The sequence below is a fragment of the Echiichthys vipera genome (assembly GCF_963691815.1).
Source record: "Echiichthys vipera genome assembly, chromosome: 10".
NCBI classification, from domain to species: domain Eukaryota; kingdom Metazoa; phylum Chordata; class Actinopteri; order Perciformes; family Trachinidae; genus Echiichthys; species Echiichthys vipera.
Genome location: NC_139835.1, coordinates 12,253,827 through 12,275,602, shown reverse-complemented (window position 1 = coordinate 12,275,602; position 21,776 = coordinate 12,253,827). Strand labels below are relative to the sequence as shown.

General features: G+C 39.0%; 3 protein-coding genes across 5 annotated transcripts; 2 read left to right on the top strand and 1 right to left on the bottom strand.

Annotated features, from left to right (window-relative positions):
- Positions 1-2,580: 2,580 nt before the first annotated feature.
- Positions 2,581-4,463, top strand: LOC310953140 (granzyme B-like; the record flags this gene model as incomplete). Its single annotated transcript, XM_083922080.1, has 5 exons — positions 2,581-2,632; positions 2,803-2,950; positions 3,521-3,659; positions 3,863-4,123; positions 4,263-4,463. 5 exons carry the CDS (start codon positions 2,581-2,583, stop codon positions 4,428-4,430), a joined length of 768 nt encoding a protein of 255 aa, XP_083778206.1. The 3' UTR covers positions 4,431-4,463.
- rabl3 (RAB, member of RAS oncogene family-like 3) lies at positions 4,226-9,573 on the bottom strand. 2 transcript variants are annotated; one of them, XR_014593394.1, is made up of 9 exons: positions 9,517-9,573; positions 8,815-8,906; positions 7,648-7,777; positions 7,453-7,567; positions 7,152-7,302; positions 5,772-5,843; positions 5,057-5,095; positions 4,821-4,929; positions 4,226-4,285 (listed from the first exon to the last, which is right to left on the bottom strand). XR_014593394.1 is itself a non-coding variant. In XM_083922079.1 (8 exons), the coding sequence occupies exons 1-8, from the start codon at positions 9,560-9,562 to the stop codon at positions 4,873-4,875; spliced, it is 702 nt and encodes a 233-aa protein (XP_083778205.1). In that variant the 5' UTR covers positions 9,563-9,573; the 3' UTR covers positions 4,485-4,872. The 2 variants fall into 2 exon arrangements, 1 of the variants encoding a protein (XP_083778205.1); XM_083922079.1 differs by lacking the exon at positions 4,226-4,285 and having other exon boundaries at positions 4,485-4,929.
- A 216-nt stretch (positions 9,574-9,789) lies between these two features.
- Positions 9,790-20,078, top strand: gtf2e1 (general transcription factor IIE, polypeptide 1, alpha). Of its 2 annotated transcripts, none has more exons than XM_083922218.1 (6): positions 9,790-9,931; positions 10,794-11,155; positions 12,549-12,706; positions 16,385-16,580; positions 16,905-17,143; positions 18,190-20,078. In XM_083922218.1, exons 2-6 carry the CDS (start codon positions 10,866-10,868, stop codon positions 18,648-18,650), a joined length of 1,344 nt encoding a protein of 447 aa, XP_083778344.1. In that variant the 5' UTR covers positions 9,790-9,931; positions 10,794-10,865; the 3' UTR covers positions 18,651-20,078. The 2 variants fall into 2 exon arrangements, with proteins under 2 accessions (XP_083778344.1, XP_083778345.1); XM_083922219.1 differs by having other exon boundaries at positions 9,794-9,931; positions 10,860-11,155.
- Positions 20,079-21,776: the final 1,698 nt, after the last annotated feature.

Genomic DNA, 21,776 nt, shown 5'->3' with positions numbered 1-21,776 from the left:
TCCACCTTTTTGGCTGTAACAAAAAAGGCAGATGAAGCTACATGGATATATTGTAGCTTCAATTCAACCTGGAGCCTCTGAAGCCTGTTCAATGTGAGCGGCATATTCATCTCAGTCTGTTATTTTCCTATAGCCCAAGCCTAAAAGAGTTGTAACCTGTTTTTTTTTTTAGTTTTATTAAATGTACCTACTCAATAGGACAAAGACTTAGTCACAAGTAGGTACCAGTAAGGACTGCATGCAGACATGACCTGGAGTTTGTCATCACACATCAGTGAACAAAACTCCTGAACAGATGAAAAATAAACTTGACTTCAGAATGGCACTATTGGAGCAAAATGTGTAAAATTGCAGAAAGAAATTATAAAAATTTGTCCTGAGGATGGAGGCAGAACACAGGGCACAATTGTGTCATTTTTGGTGAATCTCCATTTCTTGGTAAAGGAAATCTATAATAACATATAGTTGTTACACAATGCACAAACTGCATACCAGGCATTTCACTGTTGGCACTTCAAGTTTTAACATTTTACTATCTCATCTCATCTCATCTTCAACCGCTTATCCGGGGTCGGGTCGTGGGGGCAGCAGCTTTAGTAGGGGACCCCAAACTTCCCTTTCCCGGGCCACATTAACCAGCTCTAACTGGGGGATCCCGAGGCGTTCCCAGGCCAGTGTGGAGATATAATCTCTCCACCTAGTCCTGGGTCTTCCCCGAGTCCTTCTACCAGCTGGACGTGCCTGGAACACCTCCCTAGGGAGGCGCCAAGGGGGCATCCTTACTAGATGCCCGAACCACCTCAACTGGCTCCTTTCAACGCAAAGGAGCAGCTGCTCTACTCCGAGTTCCTCACAGATGGCCATTTTACTATGTTATTTTTATTATTATTAATATTATTATTATTGTGGAAAATATCTAAGTACTAAAAAACAATAGACAACCCAAAGTGTTGCAGTGGTCTCAGCTTGCTTCCTTTTTACTAAACTACTAAAGTCCTCCCTACCAGTAGACCATGGTATAACCACACTACAGTGGCTGCAGCGGCTGATGTGCCATTCACCCTCTCTACCTGCCCTGCATAGGTCACACTGACGGAAACTGCACAGCTCTTGTAGTGTTAGCACGTCTTCCTGTTATAAAGGAAGCTGTTCAAGTGTAAACTTCTGTAAAGAGTTTGCATTGTACAAACTGCACAGGTGGTTTGGGTGTACTACATTTTCCCTTTTCCTCATTTACTTTCACATTTAACACGACTGTCATATTAAGTTTCAACAGATTAGTTCCATCTTTTTGACTAAAAAAATTGTTTTGGGACCAACACCCTTAAAACACATAATTCAATAAGGCTATCTGCCTTATCAAAACTGCCCCACGCACAACTTTGAACTGGCAACTGAGTAAGTATAACCAGTCCTGGTCTAACATTACATAAGCCTGTTTCAGCTCCACCTATTCAAAGGACTTTTGCCTTGTGTTGTCTGCACTTTTAACCTTCTGAGTTCCCCCTCTATAAATAAAAACTGCAAAAAGGTAAGAATTGCCATCCACCCTGTGCAACTAGAATACCATCTGTCCAGTATCACTTTTATAAATCAGGGCTTTGGAACTTCTTCTATTTTACCACAACTGTAAGGTGCTGGATAAGCTCGAAAAATCACCCTGAGAAGCATGAGAAGTGTTTGAAATTGACAAGGTGTAGGAACCCATGCATGCATTTATGCATTCCCTAGTAATGTGCTATGCTGCTCTGCCATGTCACATGTATTATAAATGTCACCTCCACCTGTAAGGTTTTATGTACCGTCTATTGCTCTGCCTGACTGCATGTGAGGGCCAAACAAAGCCCTCCCTGAGAGTGCAAAAACATTACAGTTATTTAGCATCAGACACAATGTCTATGCTGTGTTCCAGCTCCCTCTCGAAGCCATTGCTACTCTTGGGTGTTTTTGTTTGTTTGATGATACTTTGAAGAACCATCAAATTAATTTTGGACATGAAAAAACACAAGGGATAGAAGTTACACCATGAAGTAAGTGCATAGTTCAGCATGTGAGGTGTGACTATCTTTGTTTGCATTACAGGTACTGTGGCCTTTGTACAGTTTTCCACTCGACCGTTTACCTTTTACCTAAACTCTCTCTCTTTATTTAGAGGAAATGTACACTATGGTGAAAAGACACAGTCAAGCATGGGTACAATTGTGAAGATCCACAGTAAATGTGGAACTTTCTGATTTTCAGGGTAAGACATGTAGATGTTAAGTAGACAGGACTAACTCCTGTCCACAGCACAATTCAATTAAAACTTTCAAAGTTGTTTTGTAGAGGCACAAGGAGACATACAAAGAGAAATATTACAGTGAAATGCTACACATTTAGATTATTGATGAATTAACAGCAACGGTGTGAGTGCCAACTCAAGTCTTATGTAGTTTTATAAAATGGTCTCACGCTGCTGTAGGAAAGGTGTGATCTGTGCAACAACGACAGCTGCCCACAAAGTTTCCGTTGTTGGGGCTGACTACAAAAGGTTGTAGGGGGGAGCACTGCCAGACACTGTTCAGTTTTTACTTATGCACAATGATGCACGCATACTGCATTATATTTTTCTTTCAGCTGCTCTTCCTCACTGGTAAGATGAGATAAAAATCAACTGAACTGTATTGCCTGTTTTTATAGGATGACTGAAATTCTTTAGCTTTGCTTTATTTTCTTTTAGTAATAATAAAATAGTAATAAATTGGCATTGAGGGTTTTGTTTGTTGTAATCTATCATTCATTTACCTTCTCTCTTCACGTAAGGGGCTTTTGAGAGTGGCATAGTGGGAGGGAAGGTTTCAAAGCCTCATTCCAGACCCTACATGGCCTCACTCCAGATTCATGGACAACATAGATGTGGTGGGATACTTATTCGGGAGGACTTTGTTCTAACTGCAGCACACTGCAAAGAGTGAGTTAATTTTGTATCAATGCAGAATCATATAAATACATTAAAAAGATGTGTCTGATATCACAATCAAGGGATTTATTGTTTATGACATTTAATAGCCCATGTTTGAACTAGCTTAATGATATTAGATGTGATTTTGTGCATACATGTTTGTTATAGCCTGGGATTAAGATAAGGGGCGGCAGTAGCTCAGTCCATAGGTGATTTAGCTGAGAAGCGTAGGGGCGCCAGTTTGAGTCCCTGTGTGGACCATGAACGCAATGTGGGCTGGTGGCTGGAGAGATGCCAAATAATTTCCTGGGCACTGCCTGTTTGTGTGTATAACCTGAATAATACAGTGAAAAAATTGAATTTCCCCTTGTGGGATAAATAAAGGAATTCTTCTTCTTCTAAATAAATCTCCTATCAAGGGTTCTTGATGATTGACACTTTTTACATTATAATTTGAAATTTTAAATCATGGTAGTTTTATTAGACTTTATCAGCAATATTTTCAGTCCAATTCAAAGTGTGAAGTGCAACTTATGATTGTTGAGTATAACTAAATATTTTTACATCATTGTTTGTCAGCGCTCAGCCAATGACTGTGGTACTTGGAGCACATGATAAAAGCAAGAAAGAGAAAAGTCAGCAATGGATCAAAGTGGCTAAGTACCATCAACATCGCAAATACACTGGAAAATATGATTATGACATCATGTTACTTGAGGTAAAGTAACACGCAATGTCTTATATAGAGTTGGGTGACTTCACACATTTGCTCTGAAGCAGATGAGAATGTGGTGGTGAAATTCTTATATAAACCCATTAAAATGTATGACAGATCGCTCATCTGTTGAAAAGGCTGATGAAATACACTGCACAAAATTATTACTGCTGTGCTTTCTAGTTCTGCTCTGTTTTCTTTCACAGTTAAAAAACAATGCCACACTGAACAAGGTTGTGAAGACCATCAGGCTACCCAAGAAAGATGGGAAAACCCCAGCCAACATTAACTGTGTTGTTGCTGGCTGGGGACGAACTGGAGTCGATGAGCGTTCCTCAGATGTTCTGAAGGAAACCACGGAGAAGACGCAATTCAGCTTTGAGTGCAAACATATATGGCAAGAATACTTCAATACTGATCACATGATATGCACCAAATTTGACAAAAAGAAGGGAGGGGTTTGCCAGGTAATCCAACATTATTCGAAGCAAATAATATTAAATACAAAAAAATACATCGACAAACTTTCTTTTATTAATCAAAAACAAATGTAATCTTTTTTTTTGACATCTGCTCAATAAACTCTTGCTTTCGTCTTTTTCTTAGGGTGATTCCGGTGGACCACTTATCTGCAACAGCAAGCCTCAAGGTATAACAGCTTATACCAAGGACAGTGATTGTAACAACCCCAAGTATCCCCACGTCTTCACTAAAGTCAATTTCTTCCTGCCCTGGATTAGGAATGTGATGAAGGGATTGGGCAATGTTGCATGAGCCACAATTTACAGCCCAATAATGCTGGCCTTTCTTAACTTGCTTATTAAATGACATGGAAAACATTTTGAGAAATGAATGACCTAAATCTGATTAATTTCATGCAACTGGTATATGTAAATGTTTTGCATGTGGGGAAAATAAATACACCGATTTGTAAAAAATATGGAATTTAAAAACTTGGACATTTATTGCATACATTTGTGTGCAGGTTTGGTCAACTTTGTTCATATTTACCTATATTGTTCTTTTTATTCTATTCAATTATATATTTGCGGCATAAGTATCACTCTTTACATAGCACATGAAAAAGTGCTCAGAAGGATTCGTGTAAAGAAGAAATAATAGAGATAGTAGACAGAAAGTATGTGAATGAGTGTGACGGTCTACCCAAAGGCATTATGGTCAAGCCACAGACCACTGCTGTTGGATTTCCAGCTTGTCAGTCATAGTGCAAGCTTTTGAAGTTGAACCGTTTTCTGTCTGTGAAACCCGTCATCTGCAGAGAAAGTGAAAGGAATGTGCTGGAACCGTTAAAATAGAGTTACAAATGCATTCAGATTTTTTTTTAGACAACGATTTCCTTTAAGTGAAACAGATATTAAGACTGAAAACGTAAAACTCACCTGACTTGGATCTCTTGTGAAATATCTCTTCTCTATAACCTGTGAAGAGACAGGTTTAGATTGAGAGGCTGAAGTACTTTTTTAATATACAACTGACACACCGACATGTACATTGAAACAGAGAACGTTGTACTAAAAAAAGGTTTGAAGTTACCACTAGACTGTCCTATTGATACAACGTCAGACAGGGGTTACAAATTTGGTAGGTGTTCATTTCCTGTATAATTGATAGAGGAAATTACATAATTTTCTTACTGCTGTTTAACGGGTATCCTTACATTATATATCATGTCATAAAGTTCTTATAGTAAAAGTATGTTAAACTTAAAACAATAGTTTTATGTTTTAATATTGAGTTATTTGGAATGTCATAAGTTGTAATATTCACGCTAAAAAATGAATTTTCCAACGAATTGTTACGCCTCTTCCCTCAATGTAGCACTATGATTTGAGCACCGCATATATATCAAATTATTGTCAATTAAATAAATAATGTCAATGTTGGCAATTATTTAATATTTAATAGATTGGAAAAGGCTGCCTGACATTTGCCTACATGGTACATATTTAATTGCTGATTTGATTTGCTCCTTACTCAGTAGAGAGATGTAAGTGTATATGAATAATAGTCTCTTTACATACTGTATTTATTGTAAAGACGATTTCTACAGACACAGAAAAAACTGCATGTCTCATAGAGCTCTGGGTGTCTCACCTTGTCAAAGAACCTGCTAAGCTTCACTGCATTTGATGTGCCTGCAGCAAGGTATCTGGGGTTGGTGCAGTCCTGAGAAAACAAAACAGCACTTCAGCCACAAACCTCAAAAAGTCACCCACTGCTTTTTTTTGTTAGAATGTTCATGTGATTATAGTTTCATTAAATTTGCTCCGATGGCATGTTTTTCTTTGTATCATTAATATTAGATGAACATTTCTGATCCTGAGATTGGGGATTTCCGAACTACACATACTGTCTAGGGGCTTCAGTGTTATGAGAGGTCTAAAATTTGCTTTCTTAAAAAATGTATAGCATATAAGGTTACTTTAGCACAATCCATCCTTCTTATTAAGCGATGATATACTTTTTTTTACTTTTATGACGAAACATTGACAAAAACAAATCATTTTGCTGACATCACAATCGTTTAAACATTATACTAAACAGTACTAGCTATTCTCTGTGACTTCAAACATAAAACAGTGTATGAAAATATTTTGAGTGCAAATTCGAGCATGAAAGTCCTCAGGTGTCTAATTTCCAAATGAACTCAGGAGAAATTGATCTAAATGAGCTCTTTATACAGCTCTTTACGGGGTTTGGGGTAATATCCAGGTTCCACTGCTTTTAAAAACAAACTTAAAATTATTACAACTTACTTTAGCCAATTCCCTACATGCATATCTAATATATACATTTAGTTATAATCCATGGTAGTCCTGTTTGTCCAGCCACCACTTAATATTTGAGGCATGTAAATACATTACTCTGTACTTTTGCTGCCATTTTTACATGTCAGCTTCATGTTCGCATAAGCCCCTGAAGAAAAAAACATTTCTGTATAAGAGACAGCAATCTGACAGGTAATTAATGGAGGATGTACAACGTAGGGAGAATCAGTGAAATCAAATAAATAAATTATGATCTATCTCATGATGATAGAAAATTCTCCTAGGTTAAGGACTCTCAAACACGGTCACTAAATAAGCAACGGAGCATATGCTACAGTCATCCGTCACAGATACAGCTTGTGAGAGAACTGAGAACAGTTTTCTTTTGTATCATTATTTTCATCTCAGTACTGTCCTCCAGCAGTGCTGCCACTGTGATGAGAAGGAAATAGCTCTCTGAACTCTCTTTTGGGTACACAAGATTTAAAGTGGTTGTGTGAACTCTCCTTTGTGCCAAACACCACGCAAAGCATTGCAGCTTTATTTACAATGGTCTTGTTATAGTCGAACAGCGTTCCCAGAGACCTAGGTTTCGAATGCCAAAAAGCTGCCGTTTTAAAACATAGATGAAGTCAACAATATTAGAGATTCCATGTTTGAAATATGCTTAAGGTCAGAGCTTGCAGGAACTACAAAGTTGACGTACAAGATTGATCTCCTCTGCATTGAAGTCTTCAGACAGGAAGGCCGTCCGATTGAGAACTTCGTTGCGTTTGTTCTCCGGGATCTGGTCAAACTTGGTGCCAATCAGCAGCAAAGGCACTGGGTTCTCAGCAAACTGCTCTCTATCATAGTCACTGCAGGGGGACAAGAACATGACTTCACTCCCCGGGATTCCACATATTAGTCAGTCAAAATATAACATGTTTAACTTTGACACCAGTGAGCCAGTGTGTGTATATATATTTTTCCACCATGTGAAAAAAAAAAAAAACATGTCTATTTACCCGTTTGAGACAATAACTCCTGTTGGGGAAGAATCCTTGTTCAAAGCTTCTAGTGACCAGCGGTAGAGATTCTGGGAGGATTTCTTATTTGTTAAATCGTGTACCAACATAATTCCTGAAAAACCAAAAAATTACACAACTAAATCATAGAAACCTTTCAGATGCCTTTTAAATTTCATATAACATCACCTTTACCGTTAACTGAATTGTAGAAGACCGCTCTGGTGCTTTTGATACTACTGGCACAGCCAACAGATCCTCCGACATCCCAGAGTTCAATGTAGTAGGTTTTCTCTTCCGGGGTTCCCTCCTTATAGTCTTGGACCTGTAGTTGAATTGTTATTTTGACCCTTCAGTTATTTTAGTCATCTAAGCATCTGTAACATGTATATTAACTCAAATACTGTGCCTAAGTGCAATTTTGAGAAACTTTACTTGAGTATTTCCCTTTTCTTCATAGCTCACTTCTACTCCACTCCAATTAAGAGGCAACATTGCTCTTCAGATCCAGATTAATAATAAAAGAATTGAACAAGAAAGAAAGATGATGTATTTTAGTTTAAAATGTGTCTTCCACAGAGGGACGTTCAACTACCCAGCAGTATTTTAAGTTAGTAAGTTAAATTAGCTTCACCTCAGCCAGCTGAAACATCAATATGTAGCCTACAAATAAAACACACTAATGCTTGACATTACTAATAACTGAGAAAGTCTGCACTGTGATATTGCTATATTTTTACTCAAGTAAAATATCTGAATACAACACTTCTCCCACCACTGTGAATCATAATAGACTAATGTTAAGCATAGGTTTTTTCAATCAATGTAGGAAGTGCTAGACATTATTTTTTGGACCTGTAGGGTTTCAACGTTTTAACCTTTACAAATGTTATTTGAAAGATTGTAGTATAAAGTAGGGCTGCACAATATGAGGAAAACATGCGATAACATTGAATACCCGGATAAAGATATACTATTTGTGTGTACACAGTTCTGACTTTCTGCTTTTTTCAATATACTGCTAAATACAACAAATTGCTTGATGAATTAAACAAACTGAAAGCAGTTAATTCTAAAATTATTTTATTGAATAAATAAACACTGAACTGGACACAGAGCGAACCCTTAAAGAAAAGAATGCTCATTACATTTAAATGCACTTTTCTACTGATATTCTCTTTCAACTAAAAAGAAAAGAGTGTGTTTATGGCAAATAATCACAAGGACAATTTTGAATGAAAAAAAAAAGGATTAAGTGCACCACTAGCATAAATTATATAAAATATAGTTTATCTGAGGTTAATTTAAAACGCCAGCAGCATTATTTCAGAACTTATCTGTTGCAACATTAGGTGTACTTACCCGTACATCAACAGAACAACCAACAGTCCATGATGGATTTCCTAACACCTGATTCTGACATAACAGATGGACTAAGGAAGACTTGCCCACCCCTGCAAAAGATGAGAAATGTGGGTGGATGACTGAGAACTTTCATATAAACTCATACAACTTCTCTGAGGCTCGATGACAAATGTTTTGTCCGGTAAATCATCATTTGTTGCTTTCAGTGTTGATGTAATGCTTCAGAGTTACTACTGATGATTGCAAGACAATAAATACGTGGTTCCCTTTTGTTTATGCTAACAAGCCTCCATTGTAAAAACAGTTCAATGCAATTTTCCATTTAATATACTTTAGCATCCTGGGTGTAAGTTTCTAATTGGGCAACCATGTTCCTATAAAATTCCCACTTTTGTTGTTGATTCCTTATACTGAGCAGTTTTCTTACACGTAAATGTACCACTTCAGGTCAACAGTAGCAGTCATAAATGTAATATAATGTAAAATATAATGGCATGTTATAAAAAGGTGAAATTACTGCTTTTAAGTTAAGCGTCGGTCCACCTTTATCCCTAATTCACCAGACACAACAGTTTTGTTGTGTCAGGTGCCGTGTGCAGTTTTACAGAGCTACAAGATACTTTTGACAATTACTTTGAAGTCCTTTGATTTTTAGATTACAATGCGCGTTCATATTTGAAAAAATTGTACTTAACTTACCGGAATCTCCTAAAACTAGTACTTTTACCCTGTCAAGAGAAGCCATGTTTTTAGTGACAGTGGCATCCCCGGAAGAAAACAGATGAAGCCCCGCCTACAATAATAATTTGTGTAATCTGATTGGTTTAAATTTCTAACAGGCAAGAAGCATGGCAATTCGTCAAGATGCATATCAATCAAAATCCCTTTGATCCCATTGGCTGTCCGGTGCAAACTGGAAAAAAAACCTTTGTTGCGGTTCTTGGTTTCATATCCGGGTTGTCTCCTGAAGCATGGCAGCTAACGTAGCAGTTTAAAGATTCAAAAGTAACTTACAACTGTGTCTAATGAGCGTTGGGTGTGTTTTTTAGACACTCGGCGTACTCTGAAATGACCTAAAGAAGCGTATTGGTGGGACAACGTTATTGCTTATCTGGTAAGTTGGTATAGGCTTGACGGTGTTCTGTAAACTAACGTTAACTTCATCTTGGCTGCAAGTTTAGTTCAGTGATAATAGCATTAGTAAACTAATGGTAGATGTAAATACAATACGAGAATGGATTTGTGTTACTGGAAAAGCTACTTCAACCTTACTAGCTAACAATGTTATCATCACCAGTAGTTAACGATACAGCTGATTAGCTGCATTATAGCTAGTTGTCTTTGTTAGCCACTGTTAAGCTAAGTTAACTAGCCACTGTCCAACAGCATTGTAATCAGGTCTGGTACCAATCAGTTTAGTGTAGGGGAGAGGATCAAGGAAAGGGGAGGAAGGTTAGTCGAAAAATATGACTTCCTCAATGTATCCATGCTGTTCAGTCTTAATTTTAGTTTAAATTAAACCTAATCGACCTCCCCCCAAGCTTTGCGTGATTAAGTCAATTTTATAAAGCACATTTCACATGACAGGCGACTCTGTGCTTCACAATTAAAACCAAAAGAATATACACGACAAAAACAAATAATAAAAAGGTACTACATTAAAACATAAAGCATAGCATTAAACTAGGTATTACGACAAGGCAATACAATAATAAAGTAATTAAAATATATGTAAAACTTCAGTATAGATTCTTACCCATTAACCCACATTTTAATGTCTTAGTTTGCTATTAAAAGTAGATACTGTTGCAGCCAACCTGTGGTAGAGAATTCCAGAGAGTAGGCCCATAATAACGAAGGCACCATGAGCTTCATAGATTTAAAAGCCATAAGAAGTATTTTAGAATCAATTCTTTGTTTTAAAGTTACCTACCAACTGACTTGTGCTTAACACACCCTCTGGCATTCCTCCCCAGCCCTGTACACCCCTAAAGTTCCTGTCTCTCAGATCATTACCCAAGAGGTCCCATCTTTCTCCACAGCAGAAGATGATCGAACCAGAGCTACTGACCGAGGTCCCTGCAGCACTTAAGCGGCTAGCAAAGCAGGTTGTAAGGGGTTTCTATGGAGTGGAACATGCCCTGGCCCTGGATGTGCTCATTCGCAATCCATGTGTGCGTGAGGAGGACATGCTGGAGTTGCTCAAGTTTGATCGTAAACAGCTGCGCTCAGTACTCAACACGCTAAAGGCAGACAAGTTTGTCAAGTGCCGTATGAGAGTGGAAACAGCCCCTGATGGCAAGACAACACGACACAACTACTACTTCATCAACTACAGGTGGTTATTTTCTTTTTGGTTTGCATTGCAACAGTGCCGATAATAGACACAGTAATAAGGAATAAGAGGTAGGGGTCATGTCAACAGAAATCAATCACTTTCTGACCTCAACCCCTTTCAGTTGAGGCACTTTTTTTACCTTCTAACAAGAGATAGAGAGGGGTTTGTTAGCCACAATGACCAACCATTCAGGTGACAGGGGCCCTCAAATTTGACCATTATTGGACCACTACCCCAACCTAAAGACACATATATAAAACTAACATTATGGTTCTCTGATAATCAGAAAGCTTACAAACAAGGGTACCCATAATTTAAATACTTTTTACACATTTTAACATCGGAAGTTTTAATGTTGTGCCCACTATTAGTTGAGCAACAGAAGAATTCGAAGCATATGGTGGGTCAGTCTAAGTGGGCATTGAGACGAGATCAGGCTGTCCGGCGAAAAACAGACTTGGCTCAAACTTGTCATAATCAGTTTTGCAGCTTTTTGCCTCTTTTAAATGCCACAAAATTGTTGTTTACTTAAGACAAGAGGGTAACAGTATGAAACACAAGCCTGGGCGATTGTGTAACAGCTGATTGTTTCCTGCAACAAGCTCCAGCACAAAGCTCAGTCCCTCCATCTCTGTTCTATGTCTTTCTCCGTGAAAATGAAGCTGCTTTCGTGTGCAGTCGGAAATGTCAAGATCATAACACGATCTGACAGAAAATAGCCTATGTGAAATATATATATATATATATACACACACTACTACTACTACTACTACTACTACTACTACTACTACTACTACTACTACTTGCGTTGCATTAGGGGGTTAAAGAACACAACATAATCTCACAAAAATGGGGAATAAAGTGTCACTCCCACCATCGGACAACCCTGCGGCAAATTGCCAGAGCTGCCTGAGGCTATGTGAATGCTGCCTTACGCACAAATCTTTTATGTTGCCTATGATTTTCTGTTTCACCGCAAATGTTTTTTCAGTTTTTGTTTGTTTATCATCACATAACTGAAAAACAGAAAATCAAAATTAAATGGCATAGCAATAAGGAAGCCCAAGCCAGCAAAAAATATGTGGTGCAAGAAGATGTCAAGGGCTTATGACGATTTGGTTAACATGTAGGAAAGTATTTGTTCAAATCGGAAGGGACGAGGTAAGAAAGACATTGATTTTTAATGAAATACCTCATGGGTGACACCGGATATTGTCAGTGTTTCATATCAGCCAATACTTGCCAATGACATTAAGTGCTTGAACAGGAGATGCTACATTTTAAAGTGATAGTTCATGGGTACCACACTCTATAAAGATTACTTTTTCTTTCAACTTAAAAAACAGTTTATCCTTCCATGTCAACATGTCTCATACTGTAAATCTTTTTTCAGGGTACTGGTCAACGTGGTCAAGTATAAACTGGATCACATGCGACGGCGCATCGAGACAGATGAGCGAGACTCCACCAACCGGGCCTCCTTCCGGTGCCCCTGCTGCTTCTCCACCTTCACCGACCTAGAGGCGAACCAGCTGTTTGACCCCATGACAAGTAAAAAACAAATTATCTACTGCTGTGATGCATATTGCTGTTGTTCTTCAGTTAGTCTGGCGTAATGAATGTACAATCCTTGGTTTAAGCCTTACATCCTGTGATGGCTCCCCGCTGTGTATTTTGCAAGGGCACCTTCCACTTGACAATTGTGATTGGTTTAGAAAAATGCAAAAAAGCAAGAGTATTTTTGCCCCCTATCTCAGAATGATAAGCCAGACAACACCCCGGAGTATGGACTAATCTTCAATACACTTGGATATAAAAAAAATATTCTGGCAGTTATATGGAAATGTTAGTTTAGTACTTTTCCTATGGGTGTCACATACTTGCAAATGAATGCAGCAAACAAATAACTACACTGACATCTTTTTCAAGATGTAAGGTTATTAGTTATATTTTATTAACACTATTCAATCTCACTGCTGCCTGACAAGGTGGCTGTCTGGAGAAGAAGGTGACAACTGTCTTTCAAAGGAGATGCAGTCAAATGATTGCACTAGCATTGCACAGTTGTCTGAGCTCAGTTGTCTGTCTGTGAGTCAAAGAACATTGAAATGTGGTCTCAAGACTTGTCAAGTATTTCAACACTAACATCACTTGTACAAGTTGAGGTGTCATATACCTCATCTTTGAGTTTGGAGAAAGATCAGAGAAGGTGCTCAAGATGTTAAAAAAGATGTCAATTAAATACGAGGAAAAACATTAAACTGACTGACACTTGATCGATAAGTGATATGTAATCTAGTCCATATGTTTCTTAGTGTGGCTGCTGAGCCCAAATTAAAAGGATAAACACTTGGCAAACTTTATTTGAGTTGAGTTTCGGATAAGATATTTCTTAGGTTTTCTGTTATTTTAGGTAAAGTAGGTTGGCTTAGTGTGGGCTGGCAGCTATCTAAAACCTTGCTTCTAAATGGACATCCCTCACTTATCGCTAGGAGCTATCCGTTATGTTGTGTTCTGTATGTGTTTGGGATGTGAAGTAACCTGAAGTAACCAGCAAGCCTCAGTTATCTTGGGCTGCATGTGGGTGGCGATATGCAGAATTCAAAAGGAAGATAAAGGTTAATAAGTACGGCATTAGGGTAGATGCAGACTTGGTTTTGTAATCATAAGTTGAATGAGATAATCAAGGCATAAACAACTCACTTAAGGCACCAGTGCTTTCTCAGTTGAATAAGCTAATCAGGTAGGCCCACTATGATCTGCAAGGCTTCTGTTTAATCATTCACAACTGTAGTACTTAGATAGATGAAGTATTCATGTTTTTATAGAAATTGTTCAGTTGTAAGGGTTAAGAAAAGTTTCACGTAAGTTACCGTCAGTACTAAAACAATTTTGTGTCGGCAGTTGTAATCCAGTTTCCCCTTAATTGAAATAACACATTTCCTGATTATGTAAGAAGGTCTGGCTATAAGACTGTGGCGTATCATTAAATTACATTTTCTGCATCTTTGTGCATCTGTCTGCAGGTCATCTTGCCAGAATTTCTGGCTATGGTGGTGATAAAGATTTGCTTTATGTTATGCTAAAAATGCATGAAAATGTGCATTTAAATGGGATGATAATTCTACAGAAGAATATTGTGCTTGTGATGAGGGGTGCGTATGCGCCATACTTTAAAGAGAGAGCCCTTCCTCAAAACTGTGTTAATTTATAAACTACATTCATTCTTGAGTCTTGCAGAGCGAGGCTCTGTGCTTACACTGTCTGCCAATCCGGAGGTTGATTACAGGTCAGCTGGCACTGTTGCTAGGAGACAGAGAGGATGTGCTACATCGTTTAAAGTACTCCACCAGGCTGAAGAGCCAGGGATGGCAGTGATGTCACCAGGTCCTGCAGTCCACCTATACTTAACTGCAGTCAGCCACTGGAGGTCAGCAAATACACGATTTTCAGGCAGTTGAGCTTCTCTTTAAATTCAAATGTTCTATTGGGAAAATATTAAGTGTAGGAAGTTTATTTGACTGATGGGCATCTGAAAATTAGGGCTGTGGTTTGCTACCATCTTATTAAATATGAATCCCATATTAAATCCCTTAGTGAATCAATTTATATTAAGCATGTTTTCACATTAACAACATCATTGTTATAAACAACATTTGTCTCTTGTTTCAACATGTCTCAACTGGTATCATATCTAGCAGTGGAGGCAGTAAACCAGCACCCTGACAGGTGCTGACAAAAATAATACCTGCGGCCCATATAGTGGTAGACTGTTTCTTTCTTCAGGGCCAGCCACACTGAGCTCACAGGGATGACAAATGACGATACTGGTCTTCTAGCTCATTCTGACCCACAAAGGAGAGCGGAAAACCCTTCAGCTCTGAATTTTCACACTTTGCTGTGTGAATGCACCCCTTCTCTCTTTTAGGACACGCATGTTTTTTAGTTCTTTACTCATTCCACCTAACATGTAGGTCCACCTAACATTTTGGCCGCAAAATGTATTTTAGTTTTGCTGCATGAATAAGAAGAAACATGATAAAAGAAAGAAACATTTGATGCACATGTACACTGACCTCTCTCTCTTTCGCCACACACACACATACACACACACACACACACCCCCATACATATTCTTTTTCCCTCTCATACACAGACTTAAGGCAGATATGGGTTCTGTGTAGTGCTGGAACAGTTCCCATCAGCCAGAGAAGCAGATGGCGGAAAATGCCCTTCTCTTACTGGTAGGAAGCTGGTCCCAAAGCCCTCACAAATAATTAAAATTAAGAAGGCGTTGTTGTTTTTGGGTAGAAGTACACTATTTAGCTAGAGATTGAATTATAAATGGAACTGAGGTATTACACCGTTGCTTACAAATCCACAAGGTCAATCATTAAAGTGGACATTTATAGTAGCCTATATAAAATCCCCAAGTAAAAGCCAAACCTATAGTACTTTATTGTGGCACATCTTTTACCTCTCTAAAAGTCATTTTCATATCATGTGTAGTCTTGCATTGTACAAGTTAAAATTCTGGGATAGGGGTGTAAAAAAGCTCTGACTCATTTGTATTTCTGTAAACATAACAATCATCCTGGGTGGCGTAAAGCCCCGGATGCAGTGATGGGGCCTTTGCACAATAGGTAGTGTAAGGGGAGGAGATCCCTGCTGTCCCTCCACTGCACATCAGGTAACGTATGATACAGTACGATTTAATATTAAAGGGTACACACAGTGCCAGGAAGTACTCATGACTATCAATTCATCTGTGGAGTCAAATGTCTTCATTCAGGGCGGCTGTGGTTCACTCAGGTAGAGCGGGTCGTCTTCCATACGAGAGATCGGCGGTCTCCTCCTCTGGTCCGCATTTCAAAGTGACCTTGGGCAAGACATGGGTGTGTGAATTTGGTGTGAGTGGTTAGATTAGATTAGATGGTATGTAGATGTCCACTGCCATCAGTGTGAATGTCTGTGTGAATGTGAAATAGTGTAAAGCACCTTGAGTAGTCAGGAGACTAGAAAGGCGCTGTATAAGTAAAAGTCAATTTACCATTTTACCATTCATTCGGGTGTGACGAAAACCAAAGTACATTCCCATGTAGTGTTTGCAAAGTTAGTATGAAGTCTGGGCTATAAGCAAAAGCAATGGCCAATAGGCACGTGCCAAGATTGTGGGTTACAATCTTATTTTAAGCAGTTTTATTTGTTTTGTTTTTTGTCAACCCACAGAGACATTTCGCTGCACCTTCTGCCAGACAGAGGTAGAAGAGGATGCGTCTGTCTGTCCTGATGGCAGGACTCTAGTGGCACGCTTCAATGAACAGATCGAGCCCATCTACGTGCTACTACGTGAGACTGAAGATGTTAACTTGTCCCAGGACCTCCTGGAGCCTGAGCCTGCTGAGATTCCTGCCCTCAAACAGAGGTCAGGCAAACCTTACAGAATACGTATTACTTATAAATCCTTATTCCCCTCAGTCTGAATCAAGCCAATCCTCAATGGTCACATCCTGGAGCATTTTCACTAACGGGAAAATACACCTTTGTTAACTGCAATAATGGATTAAGTGATCTTGTCTTCACTTAATAACTCTTTGTATCACATTGGAATTCTACTCTTATTAGCCCACAGTAATTAAATATTTCTAACTTGAATACATTACACATACTCCATTTTTCATGTTTACTCATATTAATGAAACTGTTGAAGATCACTGTTTAAAGGATATTTCCTAAATCTTTCCTATAGCCGTGAACGTGCTGCTGCAGCAGCCGGAGCAAACTTAAGCGGCCCCCATCGTGAAGCCTGGTCCAACAAAGGCTCATCCTATGCCGACCTGTACACACAGAATGTGGTTATCAGCATGGAGGAGCAAGAAGAGCAGCAGAAGCAGGCCAGTGAAGGCAAAGCACCTAAGGAGAGGCCCGTCTGGTTGACGGAGAGTACCGTGCAGGGTGCTTACAGCGAGCCTGACATCCTCAAGAACCGTAAGTAAGGGTGCAAAACACCCAGTCATTCCACACTTAACAGTCAATATGTAGCTTGCAATTATATAATTTTGTATATACCTACCGCCATCTTGGCTTCCATAGGGAACAAAATTACAAAATCAACTTCTACAATTAATATGACTTTGATATACTATGTATATGTAGTAAATGTATATCTAGCTGCCTCACAAGGTAATTAACACAGAATCAATGGCAAACCCACAGTAATGCCTCTCTGCCATAATCACAGAATCTCCCACTCCACCAAACAGAAGACATTAAATTCAACATTGAATCCCCTCCCACTCTCAGATGCTGTGTCACTGTTGTTAATTATAAATGCTCCTGCCTGTCCGTGGCGAGGCTTGCTGAATGCACTGGGTTTTCCGGTAGTAAGATGAGTGGGATGGGCAGAGACAAGCCCAACCTAGATCCACACTTTAGACTGCTCTTTTATGACCTTAAAGTCAAAGCCATATTCTCTTTGTAGCCTAAACTGGCTATTACAGGTAAACCCAGGTTATCTCCCTCTGTCAGAGTGGTCCTTCACCAAGCTCTCTTATTCTGACATTGTTTCTGCACCCAAGGGCATGCAGCAATCAGGCCTGACCAGACTCCCATCGAACCATAATTGCTTAATTGAAATAATCAAAGGCTTGATTAGTGCATGGCTGAGCAAGAATTGCTCATTAATAAAATCCATTTCTGTTGAAATTGACTTACGAACGTCCTGTCTCTGAGGTGTGTCTCTGTGCATCTGTCTGTAATGACATAGCTGCCATTTGGAGCCTGGATGGTGCTGACATCGTTTAAATACAGTTTTTGTTAAAATACTGAGCTAAAACGAAGTAAAGCTCGATAAGGATTAGCTTTGATGAGATAGGAGCCTAGATAGATCTTCCACACGCATAATAGGGTCATGAGGTCTTATTCCAGGCACAATTGTAAAATTCTTTTTTTTTTTTTAATACTCTTAAGTTTCAAGAAAGAATGATTTCAGAAGTTAATATATTTTGTAAAAAGTAATTGTTTTGTTTCTATAGGTGGGGACGTTGTACCCGGAGCCCAGGATGGAGCAGCTGGTCATGGAATTGGTCAGGCAGATGAAAATGAGGAAGTGATGCGCGCCCTTCTCATCCATGAGAAGAGGGGTGCGACGGGGACGGGTGGAGGGGGAGGGGGAGCAAGCACTGCTACCAGGGGTCTTGGCTCCACCACAGCTAATGCCAGCGACTCCGACAGCGACACCAGTGAATCAGATGACGACTCACCCTCAGGTCCTCCCCTTGCCGCAGCTGCTCAGCATCGGGCCGCTGAGGAGGAGGAAGAGGACGATGACGAGTTTGAGGAGGTGGGGGATGAGCCAATGGTGATGGTGGGAGGCCGGCAGTTCTCATACAGAGAGGTCAGCCAGAGGCCAGAGCTAGTGGAGCAGATGTCTGCACAGGAAAAGGAGGCATACATTGAAATGGGACAAAACCTCTTCCAGGACATGTACTATTGAACACACACACACATTGATATATGCATTCTTTTCTTACACACGCATTATCAAATATTTGATGGATTGGCTCAGAGTGCCCGAAAGTATACTTCTACTGTCTCACACTGTCAATGGTGACATCTGAGGAAATGCTTCTTCACAAAAAGAAAGCAAAATGCTGCTCAAGAAGTATTTACAGTACGCTTTATGCTCCTGCATGATAAGAATCAAGCACATGTTCTGACAGTGTTGCCCAAGTGATCACACCAGTAGTATTCTCTCCTAAGTATTTTACATTCTCTGTCACCAGACCACAAGGGAGCTGGCCAGCTGCAGTTTGTGCACCGAGTGCCAATTTGTTTTTTGTTTTAGTTTAACTTCAGTTTAACAGGCCGTCTACAGTCATGTGTTGGCTGGGTTTTCCAGTCATGCGTCTCTCATGCATCTGACAGGCCAGATACGCTTCAAATTTAATCAATACAGCTGTCTACACACAAGCGTTTGTTTTATGCTTCAAGTCTATTTTCTGCCCACTCATGTGTATAACTACATTGATTGTGTATTTGGCTGTGAGCCCTTCCAAAAGACATCATAGCAGTACGGTGGTGGAACGTAAACCTGGTGACAATGAAGGACTGAAGCTGCTGCTGACATGCTGCTTTCGCTACGCTGCCTGTGAAGAGAAGGTGTTGAGCAGAATATTTTCAGTTTGTCTGAAACAAGATCAGACTGGATTTAAAAAGCACATTTCAGGCAAATGTTTAATACAAGAAAAAAAAGCGGATGTGTTTCAACAGTTGTGGTTTACAGTAAAAGATTTGATTTTCTAACATCTGTAATTTAAAAAAAAATGGACGTATGCTAATTTATACATAGTGATGATTGAAAGCATTGTGTACCAACGCATACACTTACAAACAATTCTGAATATAAAGGTTAACGGGCACTGTGACATGTGTCATTGTGGAATCAAATAGAGGACAAGACAGTGTCTAGTGAGGGGTGCTCGTATTTATACTAATACTACACCCCAAAGCTATTGACAGGTGAATCTCAATGTTCTTCACTATGCTTATGTGTCTGGATATGCTACACCATGGATCTACGTATATTCGATATGCTATCGGCTATTAAAGACTACCCTTTTAAATTATCTTAATTAGCAATCTGAGTAGAAACTTTAAGGAAGTATGGGTCACTGACAGTTCAACCTTCTATACATCATTGTAAAGTAGTTTTTTTTCATTCATAATTCTGTGTCTCATGAAGATGCCATTCTATTTAGTTATCTTTTTACCATCCATCACCTATGGTTGCTTTTATTCCTTATACAGTAATATGCCTCCTACTAATGTGTCAGGAGGAGGCCTACCACATGGTCCCACCACATTTCCCCCTCTAATGCACAATGTAAACAGCTCTCATTAGTCTGGCACCAAATTCACTTATTTTCAGTACTGTAAAAGACATTTCAATATTTCATACCCTTGGGGGTTTTGCACTATTTTTGTGTTCCCAATGAATGTTTTTACAATACCTTTATTATACAACAATGTTAAGGAGAAGCAGTATTCAACTTATTGTCTTGAAAACAATTTTCAGGTATGTGTAAAAATACACTTTGTTTGAGCAGGACTTACTGCATCAGATGGTGACGCTCCAGGATTTGAGTTACTATTGAAAATGTTGTAATTTTAACCTGATAACAGATTTCATACAGCATCCATTGATTGGAGGAAAAAGGCTAGATTCAAATTTAAAATTGTTAGGAATTTTAAAAATGTGATGTGCAACAAACGACACAAATATTTCCCAGTGCTACTAATCCATATCCTAATCTAGTCAGACTTGTCAGTGTGTTAGTTTATTCTGCAATCTGCAAAGGATGGTGTAGCTTATTAGAAAGATAGATGGCATAATCAAGATGATAGACATGTTCATATGTGAAAGTTTCAAAAGAAATGGCTTTGGGAAACATAACTGGCGTTCCATTGCATGGTCATGTCCTCTAAGTGATACCTCTCCATCTTGTCAGGTCACATTCAGGTGACAATTGTGCATTGAGCAGTTGCGCAAAACACACTCCCAGTACTCCTCTAGATGTGCTCCAGCAGGACGAAGGGTATTTGTTATGTGGCTTTTCAAATAATGACTAGTTTAATGTAACCACAGTAACCTGCAGCACTGGGTCACCTACTCGTAATGGGGACAATTTTACCTTACAGCCATAGTCTGAAAACAAATGTGAGGCTGGCATTTACAGAAAACGGGCCTTTTCAAATAAAATGTTAAATGGGGCCACTGCAGTAAAATAATCCCTCTCTCTTTTTGAGCAATAATTATTTATTTGCAATATATTTATTTAGCGCCTCAATCTGCAATATTATAGTATGATGTGAAAAAGAATAAAAACTGCAAATTTGCCCCAACATTGTGAAATGTAAGTCTAAAAAAAAAAACACCATTCACTATAAGCTGCAATATTTATTATGTTCCAATATAATAAACATGCTTGATGAAGCATGCTTGATGAGTTTGTCCTGAGGGTGGCACTGGAGGGAAGTCCATTTAAACCAAAAGGGTTTATGTCAATGAAAATCTAAATCTGCTCAGTGGCCCAACAGTATCTTGTGGATAAAGTTCATATTTTGGCCCATGGGTTGCACCAGAGGAAAGCTAATGAAGTGTCCATAAAATGGCTTTTCCTGAACCTCAATATATCAGCCCTTCAGACTTGCGGACATCTCAAAAGTGCTCTCCGTTATCACATCAAGTCTGAGCCAGTGCTGAGCTGTGAAGGATGAAACAGGCTATCATATGGTGTTTCAGACCTTAGTTGTAACCGTAGACCAATGAAGACCAATCCCTGAATCTGGACCTTGTAAACATTAACTTCTTTTTCTGAACGGTAGCCCTATCCAGATTGGTCAGTTCTTCAAGACACATGAAATGTATTATTTTTTCAATAATGAACATTACTTTTAGTTACATTTGAATTCAAATGTGAATCCCTTCAGGGGCTGAAGATCTTCACAGTAGGTGATAGTACAGATAGCTTTTTGTCATATTGATGGTTGTGGATTGGGGAAATATACATTTTTCTCTGCTATGCCTTAGATGCATTAGAACATAAAATATAAACAATCC